The 14,919-nt window shown below is 37.0% G+C and overlaps 1 protein-coding gene and 1 long non-coding RNA gene across 2 annotated transcripts; one reads left to right on the forward strand and one right to left on the reverse strand.

Moving 5' to 3' along the window:
- Positions 1 to 4,684: 4,684 nt before the first annotated feature.
- Positions 4,685 to 8,077, reverse strand: LOC141612685 (uncharacterized). The gene is made up of 4 exons (XR_012529146.1): positions 7,881 to 8,077; positions 7,714 to 7,781; positions 6,308 to 6,394; positions 4,685 to 4,882 (listed from the first exon to the last, which is right to left on the reverse strand). It is a non-coding gene; the product is annotated as an uncharacterized LOC141612685 (long non-coding RNA).
- Positions 8,078 to 11,877: 3,800 nt separating this feature from the next.
- Positions 11,878 to 12,801, forward strand: LOC141612867 (F-box/FBD/LRR-repeat protein At5g22660-like). The gene has a single exon (XM_074431616.1). The coding sequence runs from the start codon at positions 11,878 to 11,880 to the stop codon at positions 12,799 to 12,801; it is 924 nt and encodes a 307-aa protein (XP_074287717.1).
- The last annotated feature ends 2,118 nt before the right edge of the window (positions 12,802 to 14,919 follow it).

Consider the following 14,919-nt stretch of genomic DNA (forward strand, 5'->3'; position numbering starts at 1 on the left):
TAACATAATTAAACTTGCAACAAAAATATACGGACACAATCGTACAATCTTATCTTCCTAGCCAGTCATTCAGGTTCCCAGACATAATTATGACGGATTTAATTATCACTAATTAAACCAATCTCAAGTCTCAATAACTCAAAGCGTTTTCTAGCTAATGCCTTAGTCAAGATATCAGCCCATTGCCTTTCAGTACTACAAAATTCAAGTGAAATGTTGCCTTTCTCTACATGATCCCGTAGAAAATGGTGTCGAATATCTATATGTTTGGTCCTCGAGTGCTGGGCAGGGTTCTTAGAAATTACTATAGCACTCGTATTGTCACACATAATAGGCATACGACCTACATTAATACCATAATCACATAGTTGTTGCTTTAACCAAAGTAATTGAGAACATACCAGTCCTGCAGATACATACTCGCCCTTAGATAGACATTGCAACTGAATTTTGCTTCTTTGATCCCCATGTGATAATACAAGGTCCAACAAACGTAGCATACCCAGAAGTGCTTTTCCTATCTAAAGAACATCCTGCATAATCTGCATCTGAATATCCTACTAGATCGAAATTATACTCAAGTGGATACCATAAGTATAAATTAGATGTACTAATTAAATATCTCAAGATACGTTTAACTGCAATCATATGTGTTTCTTTAGGACACGATTGATATCGCGCACAGACACATACACTAAACATTATATCAGGATGACTTGCAGTTAAATATAAAAGTGAACCAATCATACCTCGATATGTAGTCTCATCGACACACTTACCATGTTCATCTATAGTCATCTTCTTTTCAGGTACCATAGGTGTATCGTATGATTTTGCATTTTCCATACCGAACTTTCGGATTAGTTCCTTGATATATTTCTGTTGGTGAATCTTTATACCATCCTTTGTTTGTTGAATTTGTAAGCCTAAAAAGTACTTCAGTTCTCCCATCATGCTCATTTCAAACTCAGAAGTCATTAGATCAGAAAAATACTTGCACAATTTTTCATTAGTAGAACCGAATATAATATCGTCTACATAAATTTGCACAACAAGTAAATTCGAACCCTCGGATTTTAGGAACAAGGTTTTATCGACAGATCCTCTTGTAAAATTATTTTGTAACAAAAACTTGGATAGTCTGTCGTACCATGCCCTTGGAGCTTGTTTCAAACCATATAAAGCTTTGTCTAATTTATAAACGTGGTTTTGAAACTTGCTATCTGAAAATCCGGGAGGTTGTTCTACATAGACTTCTTCCTCCAAATAACCATTAAGAAATGCTGTCTTAACGTCCATTTGGAACAATTTCATTCCTTTATGAGCAGCAAAGGCAATAATGAGACGCATAGCCTCAAGTCTTGCTACAGGTGCAAAGGTCTCGTCATAATCGATCCCTTCTTGTTGATTGTAGCCTTGGACAACTAGTCGTGCCTTGTTTCTTGTAATAAGTCCTGTATCGTCCAATTTATTTCTAAACACCCATCTAGTACCAATAACAGTTCGATCACTAGGTCGTGGCACCAAGTGCCATACCTTATTGCGTTCGAATTGTTGAAGCTCATCTTGCATAGCAATTATCCAATCAGGTTCCGCAAGAGCTTCTTTAATATTGGTAGGTTCGATGGTTGATAGAAATGAAAAGAACGAGCAGAAATTATTCAAGGACCTTCTAGTTTTAATGCCTTGCTCTAGATTCCCTAGGATTTTGTCCAAAGGGTGGGAGCTTTGATGTTTCCACTTTTTGAGAACTCTAGGCTCATTATCATTTGATGGACTAGCATCATCTGCAGACGAAGAATCATGATTTATTCCCCCTGAGTTGGACTCGGGATTCTCTTCAGAAGTATCACTAACTTCATTAGAAATATCATGATTTGGATCGGAAGTTACAACATCATTAGGTATAACTTCAAGATCCTTTTCTTTATCTAAGGAAGGGTCAATAGTATCATTAACTATGGACTCATCACTTCTCTTAGGATCGTTTGCAGAATTCTCTAGTTCATCATTGATACCTTGAATATCTTCTTCTTCATTTAGGGGCTCATTTCTTGCTAAAAAGAAATCGGGCTCATCTGGATCCTCTTCTTCCTGTTCAACTTTATCAAACACATTATCTTCGTCAAAGCGAACATGAACACTTTCTTCTATGCGCAAGGTTCTTTTATTGAACACTTTGTAAGCTTTACTATGATCCGAATATCCAGAAAAACAGACTTCATCACTTGGGGTCAAATTTTCCTAAATTTTCTTTTCCATTATTATGAACAACGCATTTGCTCCCGAAGCAACGGAGATGTGATATATTGGGTTTTCTCCCTCTTAAAAGTTCATAGGGAGTCTTTTTCAAAATAGGTCGGATCATAGCTCTATTATGCACATAGCATGCGGTACTAACAGCTTCTGCCCAAAAGCTTCTAGGAAGGCCACTACACAAAAGCATAGTACGAGCCATATCCTCTAGGGTTCGATTCATACGTTCCACGACACCATTTTGTTGTGGGGTACGTGGTGCAGAGAAGTTATGCCCCACGCCATTTTCCCGACAATATTCTATAAATAATTGATTGTCAAATTCCGTGCCGTTATCCGTCCGAATCGAAATAAGCATATTTTCATATCTATTTTGGGCAAGCTTCATTAATACTACAAATTCATCGAAAGTTTCATCTTTAGAAGAAAGAAAGATTGGCCAGACATACCTTGAGTAATCATCGACTAGAACAAATACATACTTTGATCCACCACGGCTTCTAACTCTCATAGGTCCACATAAATCCATGTGTACCATCTCAAGTGGTCGTTTAGTGCTAACTATTCTCTTAGGTTTAAAAGAGGATTTAACATGTTTGCAGCGGGCACATGAGTCACACATTGTCTCTTGCTCGAAATTAATTGAGGGCAAGCCTTCAACTAAATCCATGGACTTAAGTTTTTTTAAAATAGTTGGACTAACGTGTGCAAACCTCTTGTGCCACAAGCAAGACTCATCGGAAGTTACTTTCATACACGCAAAGGAATTTGTATTGACAACATTTAAGTCAATCATATACACATTCCTCATACGGTGACCCTCAAGTAAAACATTACTAGTACCTTCAATTATGATACGACAAACATCGGCATGAAAAACAACTCTATTTCCTTTGTCACATAATTGAGAAATACCAAGTAAATTATGTTTAAGACCACTTACCAGATATACTTTATCAATTGAATGAGAGGTTGAAATTCCAATTTTTCCTACTCCAATAATCGTACCCTTCTTATTATCTCCAAAGGTAACCTTGCCACCAAAGAAGGGCTCTAGTGAAAGAAAAAGATTTCTGTCTTCTGTCATGTGTCTCGAGCATCCACTGTCGAGATACCATAGATTATTTTCTTTCACTTCTACCTGCAAATGAATCAAATACAACTTTTAGGTACCCAAGCTAGGTTGGGTCCTTTATGGTTAGTAATTCTATATATTTGATCCTTTCTAACCCATACTTGTCTAGTTATTCTTTTGGCTTTAACATTGGGTTGTCTTGGTCTTTGTCTAACAATCGGAACATGAGGTACTCTAGGTTTTGTTCTATCGAAAGTAGCTTTAGGTCTAGTACCTTCATGAGACGCTCTAGGTTTAGAGTTATGAACTTTAGGCTTGAATGTATGCTTTTGATTCTCATTCAGTTTGTTTGATTTTGAAGGAACAGATGAGTAATCAAAAGTCATATCATAAGTCCATCTAAACTCATTGTTGCGTTCTACATTGTCGTTAGGTTCATCTATAGTAGAGACATCGTCTTCTACTATGAAATCACAAGTTTTAACAGATTCGACATTCTTTCGCTTATCAAAAGCGAGTTTGACACAGTTGACTTGTATATGTCCAGTAGAGCCACAGTAATTGCAAATCAAGTATTCTGGAAGATTGACGTATTTTCTTTTTCTGAAATCATTTTCAGAAGGATTGGATTTGCATTTATCATGGTCTCTACGGCTATAGCATTCATGACCAAGTCCCATCTTCATGTTATTGTCAGATTGTTCAGTAAGGAAGTTTAGAACCTTTGTGCTTCCTTCCCATTTATCATGAACTTTTCGAGCATGTAAAAGTAATTCTTTCAAGGACTCAATTTCTTTTTCACATTTGGAATGATCTACATTTGAATCCTTGGAAGAGCTACCTTTCTCAAAGTCTTCACGAAATTTATCAAAACGTTCATTCAAGACACGTTTCTCATTTTCATGTTGTACCTTAAGTTGAGACATGCTTTTGCTAGTTTCTTCTAATTGCTTAGAGAGAAATACAATTTCTTTCTTGTGTTCGGAAACCACACTATCTTTGCCATTAAGCTCATCTTTTAAGATCTCATTGACTTTCTTCAACTCAGAAGTTATAGCATCACTAGCTGTAACTTTAGCTTGAAGATGCTTAATGTTGAGTTTAAGCTCTGAAGTTATGGCATCACTAGCCGTAACTTTAGCTTGAAGATCCTTAATGTTAAGTTTAAGCTCTGAAGTTATGGCATCTGTGACACCCTCACTTATCGCGGAAAAGTAAACACGTAATTCTACAGAAAAACTGACAGGATATGTTTGTAATAGGTTCAATTGGGTAAAAACCTGTAATTTTTAAAACCTGAACCTGTTATAAAGATATCCAAAAGGGAAGGTGTCAAACATGCAAGGTCCAAAATAAATCTCAAGAATGAAACATTGCTAAAGTCGCGAAAAGAAAGTTATACAAACCAAATATGAGAAAGGGAGACATATGTCCCTAAAATGTATGTGACATAAAAAGGGTTTAAGGGTCACCATGAAATAAAACCAGTCTAGGTCCCAAGGTTACTTTGCTCGCTAGCTCGTCCATGTACCCCATATATGCATCACCAACCTGTCATTCGCATTTTATACAAATACGAAAGCCACAGTCAGTGGGGAGTAACTCCGAGTTCTCCCAGCCACGAAATGTCATAATTAATATAACATGTAAACATAAGAATATGAATATGAATAACACATAGCCTTAGCATATAGATGCTAGACAATCGTGCTTATCATGTGAACAACAATATAACAACACATAGTCCTAGCATGTGAATACTAGACCGACTCATACTACACTATCATGTGAATCACATAACATCCAGGAATCCAAACTCTATCAACCATAGCCGGCTTGCATCTCACCTTCTATGATTCATAGAATCACCATACAAGAAAGGGCAATATATCAAAGACAGGCATAAGTTCTTAGTCCCGTCAATAGTCACTTTGTAACTCGAGTCTATACCACGAGGTAGGGAAGGTAATCGAACCGGTATCTTGGCTCAGCGGTTACTATTAAGAAAACATGGCCAAGAGACAACACAACCCTAGCCTAAAATCTCACTTGAGACCTAGACATGCGGATACACACCACCGCACCCAAGACTCACAACTTTTTTTAAAACAAAGTGAAGTGAGTACCCTAAGGACACCACCGAAGGGTTGGCTAGTACTTAAGCCGACCCCATACTATCAAAATAAGTACCGAGGTCATGCCCCAACTTGGATAAACATCCACTAGTCAGGAACACAAAGGCTATCAAGCGGTGAACATATACTCGTCAGAGACTATAAAGACCTATCTATGATGAAGGCCGAAATACTCACCTAGGACCTAGTCCCAGCTAGTCCCAGCTTGAATATTTTAGCCCACGCCACACATGACTCACCACACAAGTCAAGTAAGACACCCACTTAACCTTAAGAGGGCAAAAAGTCCTACTTATCAATATAAATTCTAGCATTCTATCATGTGAAAGGCTTATAATGTCTATTTACTGAGATACAATCCCAACGAGAATCCTCAATAAGTATTCAATACTAATTTCTAATTCTAACAATAGTAACCATATTAAAGGCTTCAGGGGAAACTAGGGCCATTTCTACAATACAAGTCACTATTAAATTCAATAAGCTATACATGTGAACGAAAGCTTGATAAATGGCCTAAAACAAGAAAAAGGCCGATTATCTAAATCATTCAACCGAATTTTTACCCGCAACCCAGCCCTGCGGCAGTGCACGGGTCAAATTGCGGCCGACCAATCACTCAATTAATCGACATCGCATCGGTCAAAGGGACTAAGGCTCGGTTTTACGCACAATCAACAAAACATTACAATTATCACCATAAAATTCATTTGCCTATTAATTACAATTTCATTTTGTAAACGATCCTAACATTATTCATTCACCTAAACACTTATCAAACAACAGACACACATTAACTACTAATGTGACATTAATTCGTCGAGTAACTCGGAATAGTTACCTTACGCTAGCAAAGAGACAAGTAAAAACTTGAGAAAGCTTCTAAAACCCCAAAATTACTCTTCATCTTCAACCACAAATGAGTCACCTAAAATAATTATATGAAAGGACGATATTTAGCGGATTACTTAATATAAAATACGAGACGGAAATATAATTCATTCAAAAGAATCACATTTGCACAAAATAAACTCGACCCACGGCTCAAAGGGGGCATTTGGATAGCTCCTACACGACCTCAAACGACCAGCCACCACCACAGTGCAAGACAGCCCAATTTTGGCCTCTCATAAACCCGATCTAAGCATTCATTTTAGCCATCTAAAGCAGCCTAGTCGAGTACCATCTAGCAGACCCAAAACAACTCATTTCTACCACTCTTTCACCATCCCGAAACAGTCCGCATTCCCGCCCAAACATGTCGACCAGCCCCTATTCGCCTGAGAAACAAAGTCAAAAATAACCCCTTCTTCCTATCCAAAACAAAGTGCCAAACCCCGCAATAGGACGAGTAACACCCCACATTCTAGTGCTAAAAGAAAGAGTAAAGGACAAATGTTTCGCATCTATTACCCAATAAGTTTATTATTGTCAATGTAATGAACTTAAGCACTAACCTATTTCTGGTTACCTAGTGTCGCAATTGTCTAACAAAGCCATCTTTATGTCATATGTGGATATAATGTGAATTATACAAACTATATAACAAGGACTTGGCAACCGACCATATAAGGTCAACGTTGGTGATCAGCATAACCATGTACCTTCTTTATAAAAAAAAGATAGTGCTTCTCACAGAAAGGCTGTAAGGTGATAATTCACGACTTTAAACAGTCCTAAAACAGACTTAGATCAACTCTAACCAGTCATATTATCTCCATTTTTTGCCCAAAAATACTACCGGACCGGACCAAAGATGGTACTCCAAAACAGTCCTTAAATCAACATTTTTATGACTAAAAACAATCCCGAAAATGCATGAGAAAACCGTCCCACATCAGTCACTCTTACGCCCAAAAAACAGTCCGAAAGGCACCATTTTATCAAGCAAAACCGACTCAAAACAGTCCACTTTCCGTCTTAAAACAGTCCCGAAACTTACACCCAAATACTCTTAGCTGGGGTTCCGATATGAAGCTTGGAAAACAACCCACCAAACGCAAGATAATCAACAGCTATTTTGAATATGTACTCCAACATTCATGTGACTATATATGACACTAAATAATCTTATCACCAAATATCACTTTCTGTCAACTTGGGCACTCCATTAAACGAAACTAAGTCCCCTGTCTCGCCATTAAATCGTTTAGGAGTAGAACATATAAAAGCTAGTATTATAAATAACAAATAAACATATAACCCCGAATAATAATAAAAATACTAGGATCGGTAAAATCGTGTTACCTTAAACACCCCTTATTCTTCGAATAAATGGTCCACAAGGCACGAGCCTCACCCCGGGTCTTCGAATCCTTCATAAAAGGGCAAGAAAACGGAATAAAGAAGCTAAAAGACGACACTTTTATAAGACGGCGAAAGACGAAACCACAACAAAAAGGAGATTTTCTTACCTTAAAAGGACGAGGAAAGGACGAGGAAGCTAATGGTACAAAAATTATCGAATTTGGTTGAGAATGGAGGCGGGATCTGAGGTTTGAATGATCGGAAATGGTGTTGATGATTTTGGTGGATGCTGATTGTTGTTGCTGGTGAATCGCGCAAAAAGGAAGGGAAAAGAAGGGGTAGGGACGGGGGTGTACAACAACAACAATAAAATAATAATAATAATAATAATGAGACACCAGCTAGCTTGCTAGCTTCTAATTATACGTACGTTTCTTCATCGTTAAGTAATTTCGTTCGTTTTTAAAACCGTTTCGAGTTAATAAAATCGGTTTTTAATAAAAGTTTCAGTAATAAAACGAAATTAATAATAAATAAATTTAATGAGTGAAAATAAAATAAACTCAGCTAGTTAACGGAAATAATACGATATCAGCTTGAATCGGAATTATTAGCGATTTTTACAAAACTAACGGATATTAATAAAAATTGCTAATTTAGTGAAATAAGCTCAAAATAGCTAATTGGACGGTTTTGTTCCCAAAATCCATCTCGGGTTTACTTAAAACAACTTTCATAAGGACTCGTAAAGAAACGGAAATTATTAAATAAATAAACTCGGACTAATTTTAAATAAACTTATTAATGATTATTAAAATTAACGTATCGAATTATGATGAAATTAATTAATTAGCTAAGCATATATATATAAATCGTTAAATGATGTAATTAAATTCAAAATAGCAATTAAAAGAATTTTATCCAACTTAATAAAATACGGGGTGTTACAGCATCACTAGCCTTAACTTTTAATTCAAGAGCGTTCTTCTCAGCATTCGTCATGTCTAAAGTTATAGCTGGAGTAGCCATAACTTTAGATTTGAGCTTTTTGGCTTTGGCTTTTAGAAGTTGGCTTTCCTCAGCAATGTCTAGGATTTGTTCCCTAAGGTCTTTTAATTCTAGTTTCTGTTCATGAACTATATCGAGGGTTTGTTCAAAGGTCTTAACTAAATCACTCTTAGAGAATCTATTAACTTGCTTTTTAAGTTCAAGAAGACTTACCTCTTCATCTTCTGAATCTGAATCCGAATTTCCAACAAGACACTTCTCAGCATTTGAAGCATTGCTTTCATTGTCGCTTTCGGAGAATAGGTCAAGACTGACGCTATTTAGACAAACGTTGACTTCTTCTTCTTCTTCTTCTTCGGACTCGTCATTTTCAACGTCCAGGTCTCCCCAACAATAAGCCATCAAGACTTGCTTGAACTCCTTCTTTGTTTTGTCACGTTGATTTTTGTCTTTAATTTTCTTCCATGTTGGGCAATCTTTGATCATGTGATCAATATCACCACACTTGAAGCATCCAGGGTTAGAGAAAGACCCTTTTGACTCAAAATTTTTCTTGGGAGTTTGTTTTGATTTGTTATTTGTTTTATTTTGATTTTGAAAGAAAGCCTTTTTCTTAAAACGTTTAACAAACAAAACGGTTTCATCTTCAATATCTGAAGAATCATTAACCTTGCTAGACTCAGCTTGTAAGGCCATCTTTTTGATTGTGCTAACTTCCTCCTCATCCTGATTCAGAGTAATCTCGTGAGCCATTAAGGTTCCGAGTAGCTCCTGATAGGATAATGAAGTTAGGTCCTTACATTCTTCTATGACAGATACTTTATGTCTCCATCTGCGAGACATACTTCTGAGTATTTTTCTAGCAATTTCCTCGGAGTCAAAAGTTCTTCCTAAATTCTTTAGCTCATTGATGATGCTAGAAAAGCGAGAGGACATGCTATCAACTGACTCGTTTTGCTCCATGGCAAACAGCTCGTATTTTCGCATTAGTAATGCCATACGTTGCTTTTTGACAACAGTGGTTCCCTCATAGGCTAATTCTAGACCATCCCATATTTCCTTGGCAGATGAACTGGTTGAGAAACGATCGAATTCAGCGGCAATCATACCGTTTTGCAATAAGCTTATTGCTTTTGAATTCTTCTCAGCCTTTTTATAATCCGCCTCAATATAGTCTTCTTCTTTCTTTTCGACGGTAGTGCCATTACTGGTTGCAAGTAAGATCTTATTCGGACCATTCTTGATAATCAACCAACACTCCCAGTCGTTTCCCTTAATGAAGTGGGTCATCATATTTTTCCATAAACCATAGTTCTTCCCATTGAATATAGGACACTTTAGGTGTTTGGAATCCATTTGATAAAAAATAAATGCAGCGGAAAAGACGATAAATAGACTACAAAAAAAACGATCAACTCTAGTTGTTAGGCTATCAAGAGCACGAGGCTCTGATACCAATTGTGGAGTCTATTGATCGAATACGAAAGAGGGGGTATTGAGTATTAAAAACGATGACCGCTTTTTGAAATATATGATATAAATTAATTACTTGATTTTATTGATTAAAATCAACTAATTAAATTATTAACAATAAATGCAAAATCGAAATAACAATAATAAAGAGAGAGAGAAAGAGAGACACACAGGATTTTGAAGTGGTTCAGTTTCACAAGTCGAAACCTACGTCCACTATTCTCGATTAATAATTTTTAGTACCTTTCTCCGGATTACAAAAATTACCAATCCACTCGTATAATCAACTATATGATTATAACTCAGATTGAGTATCGCTAAATACTCTAGGTTGCTCTTACGTTAATAAGAAAAATACAACGATAAATACTAATCTCACGTTATGCGAGTGAGTATACTATCCTTGTGTATTTAATATCCAATAACGATTTTTCTTCGAGTGATTGACAAATTTGATGCGTGATTTTTGTATAAGCAAATATAAAAATAAGAATTAAAGCTCAAATGATTTTTGCTTAAAAATATTTTTCTCTCTTGAAATTTGTAGATGTGTGTGTCAACCATTAATGTTGAATGAATGAGAGTATTTATAGTAGAGAGGATTAGGGTTTGGAATGTTCTGGAATTAGGGCATAGGAATGTTCTGGAAACAAATGACTTGAAGAACAAGAAAGAAGCAAAGGAAGGAGTTTGGCCTCCTAGGATTCGGCCACCCTAAGGTTTCGGCCTCCTAGTGTTCGGCCCACCTAGGGTTCGGCCACTAGGGTTTGGCCGGCCTCTAGGCCTCCATCGGTCCATTACTTGCTTCTTTAGCTCGCAACAAAACGAGATAGAATTTAGTTAAAGCCCTAGGTTGCATGACGATATAAATATCGTGTTACAAACCAATAGTTTATTTAACTTAAATTCTAATTAATTAATTCCAACAAAAATAAATACTCTCTTATTTTATAAATCACTAAAAATATATTTTCCAAAAATTAACGCATCATTTTTGTCTAGCAATGAAGTTATGTCTATTAGGTCATAACTTCACTAACCTTTAAATCAAACAAAGTAAAACCATTACCGAATGACGACCTATACTATCTAATCTTGGTAGATCTTGAAGAACGAATCGTCTCTTCACAAGTCTCTCATCTTGAGTCTCGTGGTTGATTTCCAATCTTGATCTTGCTTGAATGCATCGATCAAATGTATTTGAAGTTGTACCTCCTAGGTCCAAACTTCAAGCTTGCGTCATTGTAATTGTTCCTTTCTAAATAAAGACTTAAGCACACAATTACACGCATATGTTTATATATTAACTTCACATACAAATCATTACTGTCATTATCAAAACAATTAATAAGGACTAAAGGTCCAACAAGCCCGCCAGGCCCGCATAGCCCAATAGCATAACTAGACCGTTCTAGGGCCACCACATCCCAGCCCGGCCGCCTAAGCCCGCGCAGGCGCCCACCATCAACCCGCAATGTGGGCTCGGGCTTTCTTCCATAACCCGGCCCACCCAACCCGGCCCACTTCCCATTATCTAGAAGGGAGTAGTTTAGAATGGGCCTAACTAATCATACCAAAAGTTTAGGCGAAAAACTAGAACCATACTTTGCTCGTTACTTCTAAATCTCCAAATATAGGCATAGCCGCCGATTAACAATGGAACAAAACCCTAGCCGATTAACAATGGAACAACACCATAGATGGAGCTCCCTTCCGGACGACATCGTCTCGAAAATTATATCCCACCTTAACCTTTCTGATTTCGTCATAACCATTTCATCAACTATTTTCAGCATCAAACAGATTTACACAAGTAGCAGAATTGCATACAATGTTTATGAGCCTCGTTACTGGACCATTTTCGATAATCTCTTCGATTATTTCACCACACCCGTAATCGACACTTTCTATCTTAATCTTCACGTTAGCTTCTATAAAGACCCGCTTTGCTGGCCTATCATCGATACGTGGGCTCATCGACTTCGTTCTAGTAACATCCGGCACTTCACGATTAATACGTTCGATAGTTTTGAATTTAGCATACGAATGTGGCCACCGAGCATTTTCCGAATGCATTCTTTGGTATCACTTACATTGTATATCTCGTTTAAAGAGATTGCTCGTAGTGATGATCGACTTTCAATGATTCTTCCTCCGAACCTCAAGAAACTTCATCTAGTTTCGTCGAATTATGAACTTTTGGAAGAGTTAATAAGTCGTTGCCCGTCACTTGAAGACTTGTCCTTGACCCTTGATATTGATCAGAAAAGGAAAAGTTCGATATCAATTACAAGCGAGAAATTAAAGCGATTATATATAAATCTATATAAGGTTTCCAATTATTATTGTAAGGTTATTATTATTATTGATGCTCCAATATTAGAGCATTTTAGATATTTTACTAGGGACATATTATCAATGCAGATGTTGGATTCGATTTTGAATGTCAAGTCGCTTGCACTCCGTGTTGAAGATTATTGGGACCGGAAGTTTTACACTAGTCCTAAGAAGACCGTCTTCCCTAATTTGAGACATCTTACGTTATCTTTGCCTTGGAAATTATATCAAAAAATGTTTGACGAACAATTGCTTTTGTTCCGGGTGTAATTCCAGAGCAAGTATTGTTACCACCCGTGGCTTGTAGAATGATGTCTTGAGTTGAATCCTTCTTGTCTTTATCGTTCCTCTCGGCCTCTCCTGCAACAATGAACGAACTGAGGGCTTGGCTTTGTGCCAAGCGAACTCACTCCGACGCTCAAGTCAGTAAACTTAAGAGATAAGTTGTTGTTACTTGGCTAAATGTGTATTGTAGAGAGATAAGGAAGATATTACCAGATGAATAGTGATTATTAGGTTAAATTGTCGATCCTTTCCTCAATGAGGGTTGAGAAGTATTTATAGACTTTCACCTTTTGTCACGTAGTGGCCAAGTGGCCAAGTGGCTAGCAGGTGGAAAGACTGTTCTACCCTCGGCCGATGGGCCTATGGCAGGCCGGCCGAGGGTCCTTGGATATGAGTTCGCGGATGTGTGCCCCGGCTGGCTGGTTACCGTGTCGGGACCCCGGTGCTAGGCCGATGGGCTGCATCGGCTAGGCTGTCTAAGTCGTTGACTTGCTGTGGATATCTTTGACCTTTGCTCAATATGTTGACTTGGTCAGCGGTGCAGAATATGCCCCATCAATTTGCCCCCAGCGTAGTCTATGCCGTGGTATGGGCTCCGATGTATGTTGAGCGTATATTCTGCGCAAGTAATTTTGCACAAATTTTTCTGCATCGGCTTCTTCTACTGCATCGGCTTCTTCTACCTCGGCCTGGTTCTGCTTAGGCCGTACCATATCCCCCCTGCACATGGATGTGTAAAGTGTTGGAATATGTGTCCTCCGACAATAATGCGATCACGACTATTGATCATGATGATCACATGTTTAAGTCTCATTGTAAAGAATACAATTGGGAAGTAATATTGTTACTGTCAACTGGTCCACACATATCGGTAATGATTGGCTGACTAGAGTTTGACATTACTGTCGTGCGACGGTGGTGATCAGTTGATCCCCTTAGGTCATACCTATAGGGAAATACTCTTAATTGATTATTTAATTAATCGTATACTGATACGAGTTAATTAAATTGCTTAAAATTGACGGATGATTTTGTGAGTATAATTTACGTATCTTATTGTAAATATGATTAAATGAGACACGGTCTAAGTAATCGAATTATTTTATTACTTAGATGAAATTATTGTTTAAAGAAACAATTGAAACGGAATGAATAAATTATTATAAATACAGAATGTTGTAGTTTATAATTTGGAAACATTTTTGGTACAAGTAATTACGAATTACTAGTCGATTTTGTAAATGACATATTTTATGAGTATGTTGATTTTTAATATGTTAAAAATACATTACATTGTAACATATCATGTAATATGTTACTTGTGACAAATTTGACAAATTACAAAATAAAATGGGTTCTCCATTTTATGCTTATAAACCGAAAATGAGGAGGTAGTGTAAGATATATATTGTGTTTTTATCTTGAGTGGAAAACACAATCATGATATCTAAGTACTAGCCTTGCAAGCCTAAGTTTTTGAGAAGAGCAAAAACAAGAGGCATTGGGCATACTACCCAATGCTCTCTTTTTCGGCCTCCCACAACAAAGAGAAGAGAGCTCTTCACTTTTACATTATTATTCACTCTTCCCATTTTTCTAGTGTAAGAAAAATCCTCCTATGCTCTCTACAATCTTATGAGATTTCTAGAGAAATAAAATCACAAAATTCCTCTTCTCTCAACCGAAATATGTGAGAGAACAAAAACATTTTGTGTCATATTTTTAAGTAAGACTAATTTTAATACTAGATCATATTATTTTAGTCTTTAAGATGTATTCCTTGGGTATATGCTTTTGGGAGGGATTCTACACTTGAATCCTTGTTCTTCCATTTGGAGAGCTCAAGAACAAGTGAGTAGGTGAACTCACTTGTGCCCATAAGAACCGAAATTACAATGTAAGGGTGATTTCTTCTTTATTTTGCTACCTTGTTTGCATGCATAAGACCTTTATTTAATTTTATGACAAATTAAATTATAACATATATGAGTATGTTAGTGTATATAGATCTACATTTCCTTCATAAAGGGCATCCGATGTGGAAAAGAAAGTGACGCTGGCCGAGACCAGGGTTGAGAGTGCCGGTTGTTTTTGATTGCCCCC

Source organism: Silene latifolia, chromosome 11 (genome assembly GCF_048544455.1).
Source record: "Silene latifolia isolate original U9 population chromosome 11, ASM4854445v1, whole genome shotgun sequence".
Taxonomy (NCBI): domain Eukaryota; kingdom Viridiplantae; phylum Streptophyta; class Magnoliopsida; order Caryophyllales; family Caryophyllaceae; genus Silene; species Silene latifolia.